This window comes from Scardinius erythrophthalmus (genome assembly GCF_964197995.2).
Source record: "Scardinius erythrophthalmus genome assembly, chromosome: 25".
Classification (NCBI taxonomy): Eukaryota; Metazoa; Chordata; class Actinopteri; order Cypriniformes; family Leuciscidae; genus Scardinius; species Scardinius erythrophthalmus.
The window spans coordinates 23,630,792-23,650,024 of record NC_138245.1 but is presented as its reverse complement, the minus strand read 5'-3'; the positions used below and the strand labels follow the sequence as shown (position 1 = coordinate 23,650,024).

Sequence of the window (19,233 nt, the reverse complement as noted above, 5' to 3'; positions counted from 1 at the left end):
TGCTGACCTTGAACAGATGCCGAGTTGGATCCAAAATTGTGTGTGAGTACATGTGCATGCGTATTGCTTCATTGGGAGGAGGGGGACAGGTGTTAGAGGAGGATGTGAAGGCTGTTTATTTGACATTGGCCTTGATGTAAATGGTAAAAAACATTTCTTTTTTTTAAATAGATCAATTGTGTGAGTTGTCTCACCACACAATATTCTAATGCTTTCATTACTTCCACCATGGCTTGTCCTTCGGCTATTCAGCATCAGGAGTGGCGCCTTGATGTGACTTTCCATACAGGCTGCAAATCAATAAGCTTTTATTTTCTTCTTTAGGAGAGCAATGACATCAGTACACCCCCATCTGCCTCAGACAAACCCCGTAAACAGTGCATAATACAGATGACCCTGGACTTAAGTAACAAAACAAAAATGATAAATTATCACAAGACATTTGGAGTAAAGGACACACACTCACACACACACACACACACACACACACACACACACACACACACACACACACACACACACACACGGGCTACTGTAAAATTGTCAAACCAGACAAGGCTAGTCTGGGACAGATGCCAATCTAGGAGGGAACATCTACTGTCACCTCCCATAGTTCTCAGAAATGAATAGATAAATACCTTCAGGCAAAACATTCCCTGCAAACTTTGGTAACGCAGTCTGGAAACGGGCTAGTCGTTTTCTTACCATTGCATTTGAATTATTTTTACTAATATTATTGTTATTATTTATCGTATCTTTATATTTAGGAAAAGTGATTAAATGACCCCATGTGCTTTTTTTTATTGTGATTAGATACATCAGATACTCAAATTAATAACATTACAATGGATATCATTTTGCATCATTATGAATAAATCAAAAGTCAAAAGGGATTAAATAAGAGATTAATCATGATTAGCTGTGTGTGTGTGTGTGTGTGTGTGTGTGTGTGGCCACTTTACTCCAAAGATGTAATAATTTTTTTTTTTTTTTTTTTTGTTACTGAAGTCCAGGGTCATCTTTATATCAATGCAAGCAACACACACACACACACACACACACACACACACACACACACACACACACACACACTAACCCTACCCCTAAACCTACCCATCACAGAAAACTTTCTGCATTTTTACATTTCCAAAAAAACTAATTCTGCGTGATTTATAAGCTTGTTTACCCATGGGGACCTCAATTTAGGTCCCCACTGTAACACGAGTCCCCATGAGTCTGTGTGCATTCAGGTTGAAGTCCCCACCGGGATAGAAAAACAGGTACACACATACACACACACACACACACACACACACACACACACACACACACACACACACACACACACACACACACACACACACACACACACACACACACACACACACACACACACACACACACACACAATTAGTTTTACTGTTCATGTGAGGACATTTGGTGTCCATAATGTACATTAGGCAATACCTGATAAGAAAAAACCACACATCATACAAGATATATAGGGACTATAGCGCCCCCTATGTGCGCATCAGAGAGAGACAGTGGGAGGCGTCCAGTGCTCTTTAAAAACTCTAAACTATTTTGCATTTGGGTGGATGGTAACACAGAGACCTCAACTGTGCATGGACATCTCCAAGCGTAAAGCTCCTCATAGTTTCAGCAAGGAAACATAAGAGTTCCCGCAGCACCAGGAGGATGGCTTACTTCGACAGCAGCTGCCACTGCAGCAGTGAAAGACGACAGAACAGCATCTTGTACAGCATTTTAAAGAACGACACTCAGTCTGCGCAACTTGGGAACCAGCCGAGGGCACCGAGACTCGCCGTGTCCATGCGCGCGTGTGCGTGCGGATCCAAGAGGAAGGTGTCTCTCCGTTCCCCTCAAACCACATGCAAAGCCGCCTCCGCGGTCCTGGTCAAGACCCTGAAGTTCGTGAAGAACGTCCCGTGTTTCCGAGAGCTGCCGGTGGATGACCAGCACACGCTGGTGCGGAGCAGCTGGGCGCCGCTGCTGGTGCTCGGCATGGCGCAGGACAGGATCGACTTCGAGACTTCGGAGACGCAGGAGCCCAGCATGTTGCAGCGGATTTTAACGAGCGGACAGGACAAGCAGGACAACCAGAGTAATAACAGTGGAGTGGCGTTGACCGACGTTCAGGGTATTAAAATGTTTCTGAGGAAATGCTGGGGACTGGACATAAGCACTAAGGAGTACGCATACTTGAAAGGGGCTATTCTGTTCAACCCAGGTGAGACATGCTGCACTGTCACACCTGAATTAGGACACACACTTCCTAACTGCCTGGTTTTAATATGAGTCACACTGTAATTATTAATATTCCTAATAATACTGATAGACAGTAATATTAAAATAATAATAAAAATAACAAATACATGAATTAAGACAGTTCATAGTTTAAAACTAGGCTAATAATAGACAAAAGTAGAAAAATATTAATATTAAAAATCAGTGCTTTGTTTTTTGTATTATTAAAATCCATTAATAATAAGAGCACACTTCTATTATTAATTATTGTCATTATTATATTAAACTAATAAAACTATCAAACTATAAATAATTTTCTTTGTCAAAGTATCTAATTGTCAATTTTGATCCCTATAAGATTCCAAATTATGATACAAATTCTACTAGCATTCCTATATTTAACTTTTTTTTTTTTTTTTTTTTTACTTTCCGGGACTTGGGTCAGTAGTTCAAATCATATTCAAATATGAATATATGACAATAGATGACTCAAAGTTTCAGAAAAAGAGAAAGTTATAGTCAAATATACAGGTAATCAAAAGGTATCTGTTTAGTGAGGGTAAATGAATGTTATTAAGGTGTTTCTGGTACAGGATATAACAAGTCTCTTTCCATCTCTTGTTCTCAGATGTTGTAGGGCTGCAATGTCAACATTACATCCAGGCCCTGCAGAGCGAGGCGAACCAGGCACTTAATGAATATGTCAAAATGATTCACCGCGGGGACAGTGCAAGATTCGCCAAACTCTTCCTCGCTCTCTCCATGCTGAGATCCATCAACGCCAACGTGGTGGCGGGTCTCTTCTTCAAACCGGTCATTGGAGCAGTCAACATGGAAGAACTTCTTCTGGAGATGTTTTATGGAAAATAAACTCTAATTCAAAAACCAGGACTGAATTATCAAAGTTGAAAAGAATGGCAGTCGGCAGTGGACGGACAGATATTGAAAATGACTGATTCCTTTTTACACATGCTATTTTTGTACAATATATGAGAGCTCTCTTTTTGCCTTCTGAGTTGAACTCATCGCTGAATCCAAAGTTGATGACAACGTTTTTCCCATTTGGGGAAAGAGCTTTATAACTTTGTTCTGATTGTTTGTTTTTATGTTTTTGTTTACTTGCTATTATGTGATGTTGTGCCGCCTTATTCTGGTTGACACTTTATATTAACTTTCATTAGGAGATCATTAACAAGCATTCGTTTATATATGCATGGCATTTAATATATATTTTAAAATGTAATTATATTTGATGCAAAAATAATATATTACATCTAAAAATAGTGTTTCTCACTGTTTCATGACTATCAATTTGAATATATATATATATGAACTAATGATCTGTTTTGCATTACATAATGTAATAATTTTGGTTAGTATTGTTAATGAAAGTTATTATAAAGTTTAAACTGTATTTGAATATTATAAAGTATTGTACATTTTTGTTATGCATTGACATAATGGTACATGGTTACACTCCACATTTCCCACAACATAATGGACAGATATAGTTTTTTTTTTTTTTTGCATTACAGTAACAGTTACATTTCGACAAACATGTCAACGAGATGACAGACCTAAGCACAAATACAAAACAGTTATGAAAATAAAAATAATAATCAGGAAATCATTGTTGATGACATTGTTTCTTACCTCAATGTAGCAATATTGTTTACCTAACCGCTGCAGGCTACATAGACACGTCAGTAGGTGGCGACAATGGACTGTCTTTATGAGTGAGTCGTTCAAAAACACCAATTCGTTCAGGAATGAAACAAGTGAAATACGGGACATCACTGAACGATTCACTCAAATGATTCTTTCAATTACGCTACGCTGATTCATTCACGAGCTGTTTTGCTCAGACAGTTAATCCTGCCTTGACTTGGAAACTATTGTCATTGGTGGAACAAAAATAGACGAAGGCAATTTATATGTTTTTAAAATGTAAGTTACTGTATTGATTCAGTATGCCCTTTATGTAGTAGTAGGCTATGTTTTAAAGTAACATCCTCTTGATTTCGTTGACGTAGCCTATGTGGGATTTTCAAAAATATTTATTTTGCAGTTGCAGTTTTTGCAATAGGCTAACTATTACACTAGGCCTACAGTTAGGCTATATTTAAGCGTGTTTTACAGTATTCCGTTAAAGAAAGATACTCATTAGAGAATCATTTGGATGATCAAAACTAACAGAGCCAGACATAGGAAAACCACAAGGTGCCTACCAGGTAAGCATAACCTCTTCAACCACAGTGAAACGGTAAACATAATGAGGAAGAATAACTAGGCGCTTTGTGTGTATTTATGAAGACCTTAGGTCGGTAAGGAAAGATGATATAGGCCTATGACTGTTGTGAAAAGAGTCCTGAACTCTCGTTCATTCATCCCCCTCCTCAATTTTCGGTCACCAAATGTATTTTTCATGATTCTGAACCTCCACGGCGTGCACTTGAAGGTCGCTGTGACCCCATTTCTTTCTCTGTATCTGTATAGCTTAGCACTCTGTGTCAGAAGTATTCACTTTGTGTATTGTGTTGTGGCTCCGTAGTTTCATTTATACCACATTCTTAGTCTGGTATTAGTCAGCGCTGTTCTATTCATGCAGAAAAACATAAAAAGAAATCTAAGAGGATGCATTGAATGGTCCTTGTACAAAAAGGTAGGGACAAGTGAGATAGATAAAAGAAAGCTTGTTATTAGTCAGTATATTATATTCCTACAATCACATTTGCACATACACTATCATTCAAAAGTTTGAGGTGAATTAATACTTTCATTGAGCAAGGATGCATTAAGTTAATCGAAAGTGACAGTAAAGACAAAACATTTGTATTTCAAATAAATGCTGTCCTTTTGAACTTTGGAATTAAATGCAAAATACCAAGTCACAAACCAGTCTGTAAAACATTTTTGCACCATCCGATGCAATCGGTTTATAGCTAAAGTCCATTTGATTTGACACACTTAAAACATTATTCCAAAACATATATTCCATTCATGCCCTTATTATTTTGAAGTTATTGGTAAGCCCCATGTTCATGTGTTGACATCTAGCACATGCTTGAAAGCACATGCCACATTTGCGGTCAGTGTTCACCATCATCCATACATGAAGCTCTATAGTGGCAGCTCTTTGCAGCAAGACGTTTCTGAAATATTTATCGGCTTTCCTTGCCAACAGAAGTCACTGCTCTTTAGTAGTGTCTCACCAGGCGGCAGGATAAGAGAGACCCTGTCATAAACTCCTGAGCAACTCTTCTCATTGCAGCTGGTGGAAGAAATGACATGTTATTGTTATTAATTTTAACATTTGCACTTTGAGCTGTTAAACAGTAACATCAAATACATCACCTGCATTGTTCAGTATTCATTGCATTGTCCTCACAGATTTTAACTATGGTGTCTATGCGATCATCCTCAGGCTTTTGAAACCTGTAAATACATCAACTACTATTTAATGACTAAAATATTTAAAGGGATAGTTCACCCAAAAATGAAAATTCTGTCAGTAATTACTCACTCAAATGTCGTTCTAATCCTTGTTCCAAGACTTTCGTTTCATTTATCTTCGGAACACAAATGAAGATCTTTTTGTTGAAATCTGAGAGCTTTCTATCCTTCCATAGACAGTGACATAACTACAACTTTGACTCTTCAAAAACTTCATAAAGAGATCGTAAAACTATAAATTGAGTGCTTTATTATGAACAGATTAAATTTAGGCTTTTGTTACATATAAACATTGATCAGTGAACATAAATGGAAGCTCAATTGAACCTTCTTGACGCACGACAACAAACCTCATTGGTTCTCGTGGCAGCCTAAATGTACTGCGTAACACACAGGAATGAACCTGTATGAATAATGAGTAATGAATAAAAGCTTAAATTCAATCTGTTCATCAAATAAAGCAATCGAGTCTCTTCAGAAAATTTGGACTAAACCGTTTAATTCATATGGACTAGTTTTACGATCTCTTTATGAACTTTTTGAAGCGTCAAATTGGTAGTTGGTAGATGTCTAGAGACAGAAAGCTCTCAGATTTCATCAAAAAGATCTTCATTTGTGTTCCGAAGATGAACGAAAGTCTTGCCGGTTTGGAAAGACATGAAGACGAGTAATTAATGAAAGAATTTTTATTTTTGGGTGAACTATCCCTTTGCATAGAGCTTGAGTGATCGAATGGAATTCAAGCGTAGTTCAGGCAGACCACTGGTCGCTAAACAATATCAGCTGACGCTCAGCTGATTTGTTACTCCACCTACTTTACACCCACCTCCACCCCTTCACCTCCTAGCATCTTCATAATAAAGCAGTGGATTCTGTATAGAATCTCTATGTACGTAGTCATTGTATCTCCTTCTGTAAACATATGCTGAGAAACATTTGGGAGCTTGTGAAACACATTTGAAACACAAGGCTTGGGAGATTTGTGTCTCAAGGATGTATCTCAAGTTGTCTAGTATCCAAATCCAAAGATTGTCAATAAATTTCATTCTCAAAGTGGTCCTGACTGAACTACCCATATTAAGCAAATGGAAAGCAGAAGTAATATATATATAACATGAATATTTAAAAATTAAAACAACCTGGGTTCCAGGCGCTCTTTCACTTTTGCTATGGATAAGATGTAGGGTCCAATTTGTCGTGTAATGGTTGTCAAGTAGGAATTTTCTTGCTTCAGCTGCAGAAGGTCATGAAGCTGTGCTGTAATTAGTAAATTAATTAGTTCACAAATTAATAGTTTAACTTAAAATGAACCCTGAGGCATCACAGACAATTTGTTATTTTTCCTCACCTTCATAGATCTCTTGCTCATTGGTTACTCTTTGAAAGGTCACATCCCATATCTACAAACACAACCAAAATATGCTTAGGTGCACTGCTGTGTTTTGAAAAAGAATATGTTTTAGCAGGAATTATAATTTAGCCTCACCTCCTGAAATACGGCCCTCTGGGTCTGCACGGCAGAGTACTGAGACGCGATCTGTTCATCGATGCTTAGAGACCTTTCCAGAATCTTGTCCATGGTGTCCGTGTTGATGAGAGAGTGATGTTTTGTCAGGTCTCTGTGCATCTCCTGAACCTCATCCTTCAGCCTCTGGACTTCTGTCTGAAGAACCTGGGGCATGAAATATTGATCAAATAATACAATACAAATAAAAGTAATTTTTTTTATTTACCCCAAAAACAAGAAAAGTATGTTTTAGAGTACATGAATGGAATGAAAAGGCATTTGATTCTCTTGGTTTCAGCATTCAAAAATTGCGAAATAATACAGTACAGAAGAGATTATTTAATGTATACAATATACTTTGAAGTGTCTTTACACTCTTATATTCTATATAGATCCTTAAAGCGGTGGTTTACCCAAAAAGGAAAATTCTGTCATCATTTACTCACCCTCATGTTGTTTTAAACCTGCGAGTTTCTTTGTTCTGTTGAACGCAAAAGAAGATATTTTGAAGAATGTTGGTAACCAAAGTGTTGCTGGTCCCCACTGACTACCATTGTATGAAAAAAAAAAAATACTATGGAAGGCAATGGGAACCAACCATGTTGGTTACCAACATTCCTCAAAATATCTTCTTTTTTGTTCAACAGAAAAAAATACAGGTTTAGAACAACTTGAGGTACTTTTTTAATTTTTTAGGTGAACTCTCTCTTTAATGCTTGTTTTGTCTTATTTTAAATCATGACATCATCTTGAGGCCCCCTTTGAAGTTTGCAAGGCCCCCAGTGGACCCTGGCACCCTGGTTAAGAACCACTGCCTTAAAGGGTTCTGTCAGGCAATCATATATAGAACCTTTTAGGGATTCCCATGAGGTATTTCCATTTAAAACAGAATGATGAGGCTGACATATCTTTTTTTGTTTTTTTTAATAGCAAATAGAAGTTTAATTCTGTCCATGTTTAGGGGTAGACTACGTATCAAAGAAGACTAATTCTCACCCTGTAGCTCTTCTCAAAGTTGCGGCAGTGCTCAGTAAAGGGTGACTCTCTGCCCTCGGCCAGCAGCACCTTGGTACAAACGTATCTGTGAAAGATGGGCCTGCGGCCAAAAGGCATTTCACTGAGAGATGGGGACGGGCAAGACATAGACAGAGCAGACAGCCTGTGAAAGGAAATGAGAGATCCTCAATTCATTCTTATTTTTCACCTGTAGTCAGAATTGTTTTTTAAAGGCAAAGATTGCTCTCGCAAAGATTTTAACCTGGCAGCTACTGACATAGAACAGACTTTAAGCCAATGGGAAAATCCTTAAAGATGCACATGCAAATACAAAAAAAGGTACAAATTTTGTTACAAACAAAACAAAAAATTTTTTTTTTTTGCTAAAACCTTATAGGATAAACAATCCTATTTATTTAATGAATACACATCTAAAGCAGTGTTGTCATTTATTCATATTTTTATGCTTTTAAAATGCTTTTGTCATTTGTATTACAGTATTTATTAATCTTTGTTAATATTATAATAAAAATACAGATGTTCATTCATGTAAGTTCTAATTAATGTTAACAAACACAACTTTTGATTTTAATAATGTATTAGTAAATGTTGAAATTAACAATAATTTAGATGTATATATGCTGTAAGTATTGTTCATTCTTAATTCACTAATGTTATTTATTTAATGTTATTTTTATGTTATTTAACACTGTGATTTATGTAGTTTATAATTTGTATTTAATTTTAGTCATTTTATTTCAGCTTTATTTCAGTTGACGAAAACAATTTTTTATAGTTAAAGTTTATGTTAACAATAACGGCACTGACCTAAGCAACGACCTAAGCAATTCTCTATGGCTGAAGTAGAACATTAATATATTATGTAACAACCATCAAAACATTGACATTCAGACCTATTTTGGCTAAAATTAAACTCAGATTCTGGTGCTTATCCATTTTCAGAGCTTGATGACCACTGATGGTCACTGATGCACAGAAATGCAGCATTCCCACCTCAGTCCACAAACCTCAGCCGGAAATTCCTGAGGTTCAGGAACAAGAATTAAAAGATCAAGAATGAAAAGCCCTATTGAAAGCTCATGATGTTCCTAAGAAAACAACAAGAATAAAGACAGTTACCTTAGTTTCAAAGCTCCTCTAATCTCTCTTCCCTATACTGTGGCGTTACAAGTCCCTCGAGTGAGTCTGGACAATGTATGTTCTCCGAGCCTAAGTGACAAGCGTCCCACCCCCTTTACTTTTACCAATTTAAGATCCTGGCACCAACGGTGACATCAGCAGCTTTGGAACAAAGCACTTTGTGTGAACTCTGTGCAACGAGCAGAATCCGAAACACTTCTCTGAAATTCTGTTAAAAATAGTGAGAGAAGCCTGACGCCTGTACTGTACTGTCTGTTGTTATGGGGGCAGATGGGGGAGGACGTTTGTTTGGTGAAGGGCTTCACAGACCTGAAAACGGTAGGGATGATTGATGTGGAAAGTTGTCACAGGGACTTACGTCATTGAACTCTCTATGGAGAGATGGAGGTTGCTGTGGTGGAATAGTTGTACATTCTGATCTCTTATCACCATGGGTATTCCGCGTAGATGCATTGAGGCTGTAATGCCGGGTCTTTTATGAAAACGTGCAGGGCATATGGTGTGGCATGCATGACAATGGGAATTCAATATGGAAACTTTTAATCATGATAATAGGTTTAGGGGATTAGGACTGATATTGTGGAATGGCTCCAGTAAATATTTGGATGCTTAAGCCACATTGGAAAAATGTACGAATGCCACTGCATTACAACAAAATATCAAAAGAACACATTCAATTTATTAATATTGACAGTAAAGACATTTGTAACACGATTTCTATTTCAAATAAATGCTGTTTTTTTAACTTTCCATTCATCAAAGGATCCTAAAAAATGTTTTACAATTTTCACAAAAATATTAAGTTTTCAACATTGATAATAATAAGAAATGTTTCAAATCAGCATATTAGAATGATTTCTGAAGGATCATGTGACACTGAAGAAAGGAGTAATGGTGCTAAAAATTCAACTTTGCTATCACAGGAAAAAAATCCATTTTACAATATATTAAAATAGAAACTTTAAATTCATTGTTTTCTTAAAGGGATAGTTCGCCCCAAAATGATATTAAACCCATGATTTACTCACCCTCAAGCTGTCCGAGATGCATATGTCAATCTTTTTTCAGACGAACGCATTTTCAGTTATTTTAGAAAATGTCTTAGATCTTTCAGTGGTTATAATGTGAAGCAATGGGGTCCACCTCCTTCAAGTCCCAAAATGTGCATGCATCCTTTACAAAAGTAATCCATCCGGCTCCAGGGGGATAAACGAAGGCCTTCTGAGGGTAATCCGTGCGGTTTTGTCGTAAAAATATACATATTTAAAACTTTATAAATGAAAATAACTGGCTTCCGGTAGCGGTCGACGCGCGTTCACGGAGATGGATGCTGGCGTATGACGTAAGACGTAGCTTACGAAGCGTTGTGATGTAAAACGAACGTAGAGTTTTGCGGTCGACGCGCGTTCACGGAGATGGATGCTGGCGTATGACGTAAGACGTAGCTTACGAAGCGTTGTGATGTAAAACGAACGTAGAGTTTTGTTTTGCTCTGCTCTCTGTCACGTTCGTTCTACGTCACAACGCTTCTTACGCTACGTCTTACATCATACACCAGCATCCATCTCCGTGAACGTGCGTCGACCGCTACCGCTTTTTTTACCGCTATCGCTTTTTTTTTATAAAAAAGAACCTCAGTTGGCCAGCTTGTTTCTGCCCTGCTTTTCTACAATTTCTTCCCCTTTATTAAAAAACATAAAACAATAACATGCCACAGTGTGAACGTTCTTACAGAGAGGTTTGCAACGATCACATTATCAATCATGTTATCAATCAGTGTTGCTAACCTTTCACAATGCTGCACAGGTTGGGATAGGGGTGGGTGATGTGACCTATTCACTGATTCTTAATAAATAATAAAATAATAATCTAAAATAATCTAATAAAAATACTCAAATACTAATGTCCAATTACATTTGGGACTGCTGAATAACAATATGCAATTTGTCATGCCAAGCAAACTCAGAACTAGTTTTGAAAGGCAGAACTGCATAGCTAACATTTATCAGTCCTGAAAATAACTGCTACACTATGCAGATATACAGGAATATATGAAGACACTAAGCGCATATTCCCACAACAAGCGCCTCCAGTTTCTTAGAAAAGTGCTTATAAAACTCCATATAGTTCACTCCATAGCAACAGGACTTGAACACAACCTAAAATTCTATGCAATGAGATCAGAGGTGGATTCGGAGAAAAGGAATTTAGGATCACATCCCTTTCTTTTGTAAGCTCTGTTCATATACGTAGATTTGCACTTATACCAGAACATGTTCACGTCTACTGCACTAATCTTACTGCAATCTAAAGAGCTAAACTGATCTGGAAACAGTACTCATATACAGCTCTATATTATGAATAAGGCTCTGAAGTGGTCCGTCAGTGGCATAACTCTCTGAGCCCTTCTCCCGAAATGAGAGCTTTCCAGGAAGTCAGGCTCCCTGTGCCTCATGTTATCACCTCAGCTCCTGGCCCCTCACAGACACAAAACTAACTCTAGCTATAACAGGACAGTTGCCACCTGGTGCATTGATAGGGTGAGTTATATAAATGATTTTCTGTTTAGGAGCTTAATAACCGGCTGAGAAAGCACCAGCGTAATGCTAGTGTCTCTTTCCTGTTGTCTGTAGACAGATCTGTGTCATTAGACAGAATTCAGACAATTTGAGCAGTCCAAGTGCATAAAAAATGGCATATCCGTGCATATTATAAATTATAATGAAAACAATTGTACTAATTGTGACAAAACTTTTTGTGACAAAATTTTTCCTTGTAATTATGTATGGTTTGCAAAAATGGCAACTGCTGCATCTGTGTAGAGTAGAGAAGCAAAGTGTATACACGTTGTGCACATTATGGCCAAGCATGCGCCCTTAAAATAGCATCTGAATAATGCGCCACTGACTTAGACTAGGTTTTTCCTGGTCTGTGGCGGAATTGTTTTCTGGAACTGCAAAATAGCACCAGGGAACGTTTGCGCCGGAACACGCCTCCTCTTTTCGCTGAACCGCCCCCGGGGAGCGCAAGTTCATTCCCTAATTTATCGACGTGCGTCTGTGGAGGAAAAAGTCTGCTGTGCGTCGGGTGCAAAATAGAAATGATACATGCGTCGGTGTACAAAGTCAATTGCGCTGGTTACAAGTTAGGGCCCCCAATGTCCAAAAATCAGTCTGATTTTAACATTTCCTCCTTTGTTTGCTCTTGCATGTCCCTGATATAAAAACACAAACGCACACGCTGAGTCCTAGATTGCAGCTTGACATAAATAGCTTAATTCCTGGAAGACATCAAGCCAGCTTCCAGGCAATGATGGAAAGGGGACAGAGAAAAAAAAACTCATAACAAATAACAGGACTCATGAAGCAAAACCAAAGCCACTGCTGTTCCAACATTGACCACAACTCTGTGCTCTGCCAAAGCCATGTGGATAAACTGGCACGGATAGACAATTTAGACTTACGTGATCTATTAGGACAATATTTACCTTTCCGCAGCTTTTAAGAGGTCCTTTTTTCTCTCTAAAAGTTTTTCCTGGGAAGAAAAGAACAGCTTTTACTTTTGGACTAAATACTATTTTGTATTCTCCACATTCAATTTTCATTGATGCTTTGAGCACATATTTAGCATGTTTAACTCAAATTACATTATCCTTAAACTGTATGGTTTGGGTCATGATCTTTGTCCAAGAATTCATCTCTGATGCTCACAAAGCTGCCCATTATTCTGGTCTGTGGTTACAGTGTGCCCCCTTCTGGTGTGTTACCTCACCTGAATACTGTTGAACTGAGTACAGATAGCACTTTCCTCCTCTACTGCATTTGTTCGCACTTCACCCAGCATGGCCTTCAGCAATACGATGGCCTCTCGCACTGACATCTGCAGCTCCTTCACCTCCTTCAGGGGAAAACAGGTCAGTACAAGATGCATCCACTTGTCGGTACTCCGCAATGAGGTTCAGTTGTACTCTTTGAACTAGATGTTGGTTGTTCACCTTAAGAGCTTCAGCTCTATTCTAAATCTAACACATTATATTCTCCTATAATCACATACACTAATGTAAAAATTTGGGGTTGGTAATTTTTATTTTCTTGTTTCTCTAATGATCACCAAGGCTGAAATGATTTGATCAAAAATATGGTAAAATCAGTAATAAAGTGAAATATTATTACAATTTAAAATAATTGTATATAAAATATAATTTATTCCTGTTATGGCAAAGCTGAGTGTCACATGATGCTTCATAAATCATTCTAATATGCTGATTTGGTGATCAAGAAACATATTCAACATTATCAATGTTGAAAACAGTTTTTTTGTTGTTGATGATACATTTCTTAAGGATTTTTTAGCATGAATCGAAGGTTCAAAGAACAGCATTTATTTGAAACAGAAATCTTTTGTAACATTATGCATATTTTTTTACTGTTACTTCTTATTAATTTAATTCATCCTTGTTAAATAAAGGTATTAATTTCTGAAAAAAAGTTCACACTTTAGTTTAGGGGACAATTCTCATTATTAACTAACTATTAACTATGACTTTTGCCTCAATAAACTCCAAATGACTGCTTATTAATAGTTAGTAAGGTAGTTGTTAAGGTTAGGTATGGGGTTGGATTAAGGGATGTAGAATATGGTCATGCATAATAAGGCATTAATATGTGCTTTATAATTACTAATAAACAGCCAATATCCTAATATGCATTCTAATAAGCAACTAGTTAATTGTGAGAATGGGTACTGTTCGTAAAAAAATCGTTCTGACCCCAAACTGAACGTTTATTAATATGTAACATCCACTGTACTGTTCTGTAGTATAAGATGATATGAAGCATTTATCATTTTCAGTTAATGCTTTAAATATGATAAGATTCTTGGAAGTTTCTGGAATTGATCCAGTATTTCACATCCCTGCCCATATGCAGTCTCAATGTCAATGCAGTGGGTGCGATTCTCACTATATCATGAAATTAAATAATATTAGTTAGATTCATTTTATAAACGTTTGCAATTCAAATGGCAGCAGTCTTACTTTGGCATGTCTCTGAAACACTTGATGCACAGCATGGAATTTTTCTCTGTCGAAAACATGATGTACAGCTCTTCATGGAGCGCTGATAAGGAAATGTGAAACATCAGAATTTAGTCTGACTTTACACGTGTTAATGGTATATAGAGGAATAAACTCACAGCACTTGCGGTGCCCTTCTTTGGTGCGTTTGGCCAGGGACACAATATCATGCTGGGAAAACATCCTGGCTTGCGTGTGAGCACTCTCCACACAGTGGTTGGCTGCAGGTGTTACAGTAATACATCACTCCAGCATCCTATGCACATATATACATGCACATTCAGTCAAAAAGATGTGCTGTTACTGCTGATGCCTGAAAATAAATGAATGCATATTTTTTCATGTACCTGTGCTTTGCATTCCATATCACAGTTAGCACACTGTACTACACTGTCTGTCGAATTATCCACCAGAAACCCCACCAAACGGTCCTCTGGGGGAAGTGCATTTGTGCCCATCACGACTGAGGGGTACCTGTAAGAGACATATACATCAGGGGTTGCCCGGTTTGTACAATAAAAGTAGACTAATGGCCAGTCAGATGTAGCCCAAAAATAGCCAATGCGATTTTCTCTGTCGGTGACCAATTTCTCTATGGAATTTGTGCTTCTGGGGGGTGTTTTGGGGTGTTGAAGCACCGAAATCATGCGTACGGGGATGGAAATCATCCTGCAGGAAAAAAATTAACCCACATATTTACATTTTGTAATATGTAATAGCCACTCATTATGATGTTGTGAATATAATACATTGAATTATAACACATTAAATATGTTGGAATGAATGGAATATGATAATTTCTCATTTAATTAATTCAGAATATTAATATTAAAGATTATCATAATATTATAATATAACTAATTTAATATTATCATCATACTGAACTGAAAAATGGACATAAATGTTTTAGATATTGATCAGTATGAACGCATGAAGTTGGTGTAAAATCTGATGATCATGCTTTGAGAATGATCCAAAGTGCGTCAGTGCAAGCAAGAAAATGTGAAAGAAGTTAACATGGTCACAAATTTGCTTACATTAAACTAGCGACCTAAAAATAGTCCAGAAATGGTCCTAAAATATTTAATCTTCTTGTTTCTTCATAACCTTTCTGTGTGATACATTTTTAAAGAATTCTAAAAGTTCTAAGGGTAAAAGGAATAACAAATGTGTTCAATGTGTTCTCAGACACAAATATGTACATCCGTCAGTCTCCACATTTATCTTGTTTTCAGTATAACCAGCTTTTCTGTGCCAGTAATAGCATCAAAGTGGTGAATTCCTAGATTACACTGCATGAGGGAGTGTGTGGTACTGCAAAGTACAAAAGCTTCATTATCTGCAACTCTTAAGTGACAAAGCTAGATCCCACACTCACACTAAACTGAGAAAGATTACACCGCCACACTCACATGCAAACAAATAGCCTACAATATAATAGAATCTAAGCAATGAAAAAGTTCTACAATTTGGGAAAGCACACTGCAGCATTATGTTTGGCTGTGGTAATGGACTGCATTGTTGAAATGAGCTTTGCTTTTACCCACTGAACCACAGACTGTTGGCACTACTATACTGGTCTTATAAAGCCAGGCTACTTAGACACCACAAATGCAAGTTTGCAGTGGGAAACAATGGATAAATATAGCAAGCTTTGCTGCTGTATCATTAGATACTTGGTGCTCAAAACATGGCTAGTTACAACAAGCTACACAATATATATATATATATATATATATATATATATATATATATATATATATATATATATTTTTTTTTTTTTTTATAAAACAGTAGTTGAATCAGGACATATCATTGAGACCTGCTATATTAGGAAACAATTCAGAAATCAAAATACCTTCAGTTTACACTTTTAGAGGTCAATAAGTAATAAGTTTTATTAGCTGAAGTTGATCATACAGGACAGGATGCCAAATGGCCGATATGATGTTGATATACAGAAGCTTACACAAGTTGAACTGATAATAATGAGAATGCTTCTTGAGAACCAAAATCTGAATATTAGATTGATTTCTGAAGGATCATGTGACACTGAAGGCTGGAGTAATTCATGAAATGCTGAAAATTCAGCTTTGTCATCACAGGAATAAATTACATTTTAAAATATATTCAATTAGAAAACTATTTAAAGTGTCGTTATTGTGCTATTTTAAAGGTTAAACTTTGCTTTCGAGGTCTCTTTTTGGAGCCTGGCTGATATATAATCTCTGTCATGACAACTCTGTTTTATCATGTGTTTGGCATGGTAATGGGTGTGACAATGTTGATATGTTTGGTCTTGGCGGAATAGATCTGTTCTTTCCTGCTGCTGCAGAGTACAAGTATGAAGTAATAATACAGGACTTGCTACTGCCAATACACACATGACACACTGCTGTGAGCAAGCAAGACATGCTGCTGTTGTACAATATAGCATACATTGATTACCCATAACAGATCTATACAGGCAGAGCTGGGGAGGGTGGAGGGTGCCATCTAGAATTTCATGACAGAACTTTGTATCACTAATTATTTTCACTATTGGTCTCTTTTGGTTTGCCCTGCACATTGTAAAGAAACGCATAAAAATAGCAGATCTGTGAGTCACCTCGAAACAAGATTAAATAGGTCAGCACCAGATTGTGAGTAATTGCTATAAGCTGTGGGATCAATGCACGGAGAGCCCATCATGTGGAGTGCTTGTTGTGGTGCTAAAATCAGAATGCTGGGGTCGTCCTGCAGCTGTCCAAACAGCAACAACCCTGTGCTGCTCCTAACTGGACCTCACTGGCCTGGAAGAATGATGTTTCTTTGTTGCATGTTGCATGAAATTTAATTCAAGACCAAGAAATGATTGCAACAGCACATGATAAGACTAAGTTGTTATTGATCAACAAAGAGAAACTTTGAACCAAAGAAAGATAAATTGAAAATGATGAAATGTAGCATCAACCAATGAGAAGAACATTTGTTAGTCATCAAAACCTTGGAGAGCACTTCAAAACAGAAGACTTGACGGTTATATATACAGAGTGTAATGAGTGGGTGGGTATAGTACAAGAAAGATTACAGGAATCCAGGTTTGGCAAAGATTCATTTTGGAATTAACACAAGCTCCAGCTTGAAGAAAACTAGAATAAGTGGAGACCCAGATGTAACTTGGCTTCAGTTTGCTGTGGCTGGTTCTGATTGAACGCTTCTGTCATGATTTCCATTTCCTCACCCAACCCCCCAATCCTTGAGGTAAAGTTTTCTCAATAAAGCAATTGGAGTTTTTTCAGCATCTACATTGTCTACTTATGGGTGACATTTCACTTTTAGTATTATTTAAAATGTTTGATATCAGAACAAATGTCCACATGAGGCAAATATGTCGCATTAATTGGTCAGGCATGATTCTTGCACACTTTTTGTATTTTCTTTACCTCTTTTACCTCCCCATATTTTTGTGCTTACCCACAGAGGGGGCAATTGAGGCGATTGTCATCGACTCTGCCACGCAGGCAGCTGGCACAGAAGATGTGGTAGCAGTCCAGAAGACACGGTTGGCTGTATTGCTCATGACACAGGTGACAGACGAGGGGATGGAGCCTGTAATAGTCTGGATCCCACTGGTCATAGTGAGAGAAGATGATTCCTCCTGGCATCTGTAAAAAACAGCGAATACCTTTAAGTATTTGGGATAGTTCGAAATGAATATTACTATAATTATATCCAATGTGTCTGCTTTTTAAAAAAAATCTGGAATTAGTTAAACAATTTTTTAAAGAATAGCTATAATCTAGTTTTGTGGGACATTATATGTAAATACCAGTTTGATTTTTGTAAGCAATATGCATTTCTGAATCTCTACAATAACATCAATTAAAACAAATAAAATAAAATAGTAATCTGCATTTCTTAAAATACTTTTTTATTCAAACTAATTATTATAACATTAGAATCTTGTTCTCTCTCTGACAAGTTGGGTTGGAAATAAAAACAACACAAAAGGCAAATTGTCATAAATAAAAACACATTAATAAAACTAACTAACAAATTAAATTCAGTAACCTGCAGTCAAATCTATAGACTAGTGTTCTAACATAGGCTAATATATTCACTTTTAAATACAGTGAGTGATATAGAAAAAACAATCAATCAGTAAATAGTGCTATAAATTCTTCATGTAAATCCATCTTTCTCATGATTTTACTTCAAAATTTGTCTTTTATTGAAGCAAAGCAGTTATATGCAATTAAAAAAAAAAGCCTTACCTGATCAAAAACAAACAACAATGCGGTCCCATATTAGTTTGCAAATTTGTTATTCCAAATATACTGCAAAGGTGGCATTATGAACTCCATAATGTGGCCAACAAGACAAATCTCTGTCTCCCTGAATGCTTGAGTGCATGTAAAGACAGTTCTCATTTCCTCTTCACAAGCAAAACGCAGTTGCTCACTCAGTAAATCTGGCTTGGTTCAGGAGGGGCCAGCGGATTAACACTATGGTCTTGACCACTATCTACAGCTGGAAGGACAGTAATGCTGGGACTCTTCAACAGGAGCCTGATGCCAAGCAGCTGACTATGATGGTGGGGAGGGGAACTGAATGCAAAAGGAGAGACTAAGGGGGTTGCCAAAGGTAAAGCTGAACTGCAGTCTGACAACATGAGAAACCAGAGCCTGTGTACCCTGCAAGGGTATTAAATAATAATACTTTTATTTGTGCAATAGGATATCAAAATAGTTTAATAGCCTATACATTCATATTGTCTGTAGCTTATATGTCC

The 19,233-nt window shown here is 37.1% G+C and overlaps 2 protein-coding genes across 3 annotated transcripts; one reads left to right on the top strand and one right to left on the bottom strand.

Moving 5' to 3' along the window:
- Window positions 1-1,593: 1,593 nt before the first annotated feature.
- nr0b1 (nuclear receptor subfamily 0, group B, member 1) lies at window positions 1,594-3,871 on the top strand. Its single transcript, XM_081357918.1, has 2 exons — window positions 1,594-2,251; window positions 2,897-3,871. The coding sequence occupies exons 1-2, from the start codon at window positions 1,699-1,701 to the stop codon at window positions 3,136-3,138; spliced, it is 795 nt and encodes a 264-aa protein (XP_081214044.1). The 5' UTR covers window positions 1,594-1,698; the 3' UTR covers window positions 3,139-3,871.
- Window positions 3,755-18,924, bottom strand: rnf207a (ring finger protein 207a). Of its 2 annotated transcripts, none has more exons than XM_081357916.1 (11): window positions 18,716-18,924; window positions 17,916-18,106; window positions 14,807-14,933; window positions 13,157-13,282; window positions 12,873-12,919; window positions 8,225-8,387; window positions 7,208-7,393; window positions 7,070-7,121; window positions 6,861-6,978; window positions 5,623-5,703; window positions 3,755-5,539 (listed from the first exon to the last, which is right to left on the bottom strand). In XM_081357916.1, the coding sequence occupies exons 2-11, from the start codon at window positions 18,104-18,106 to the stop codon at window positions 5,389-5,391; spliced, it is 1,242 nt and encodes a 413-aa protein (XP_081214042.1). In that variant the 5' UTR covers window positions 18,716-18,924; the 3' UTR covers window positions 3,755-5,388. The 2 variants fall into 2 exon arrangements, with proteins under 2 accessions (XP_081214042.1, XP_081214043.1); XM_081357917.1 differs by having other exon boundaries at window positions 4,947-5,539; window positions 8,225-8,324.
- Between the last annotated feature and the right edge of the window lie 309 nt (window positions 18,925-19,233).

Excerpts from the sequence above, each read along its gene's own strand:
- nr0b1 (XM_081357918.1), top strand. The coding sequence starts at position 1,699 with ATGGCTTACTTCGACAGCAGCTGCCACTGCAGCAGTGAAAGACGACAG. Across the intron at positions 2,252-2,896 it reads GGCTATTCTGTTCAACCCAG|ATGTTGTAGGGCTGCAATGT; the intron begins GTGAGACATGCT and ends TCTTGTTCTCAG.
- rnf207a (XM_081357916.1), bottom strand. The coding sequence starts at position 18,106 with ATGCCAGGAGGAATCATCTTCTCTCACTATGACCAGTGGGATCCAGAC. Across the intron at positions 14,934-17,915 it reads CTCAATTGCCCCCTCTGTGG|GTACCCCTCAGTCGTGATGG; the intron begins GTAAGCACAAAA and ends TGTCTCTTACAG. Across the intron at positions 5,540-5,622 it reads ATGAATACTGAACAATGCAG|CTGCAATGAGAAGAGTTGCT; the intron begins GTGATGTATTTG and ends TTCTTCCACCAG.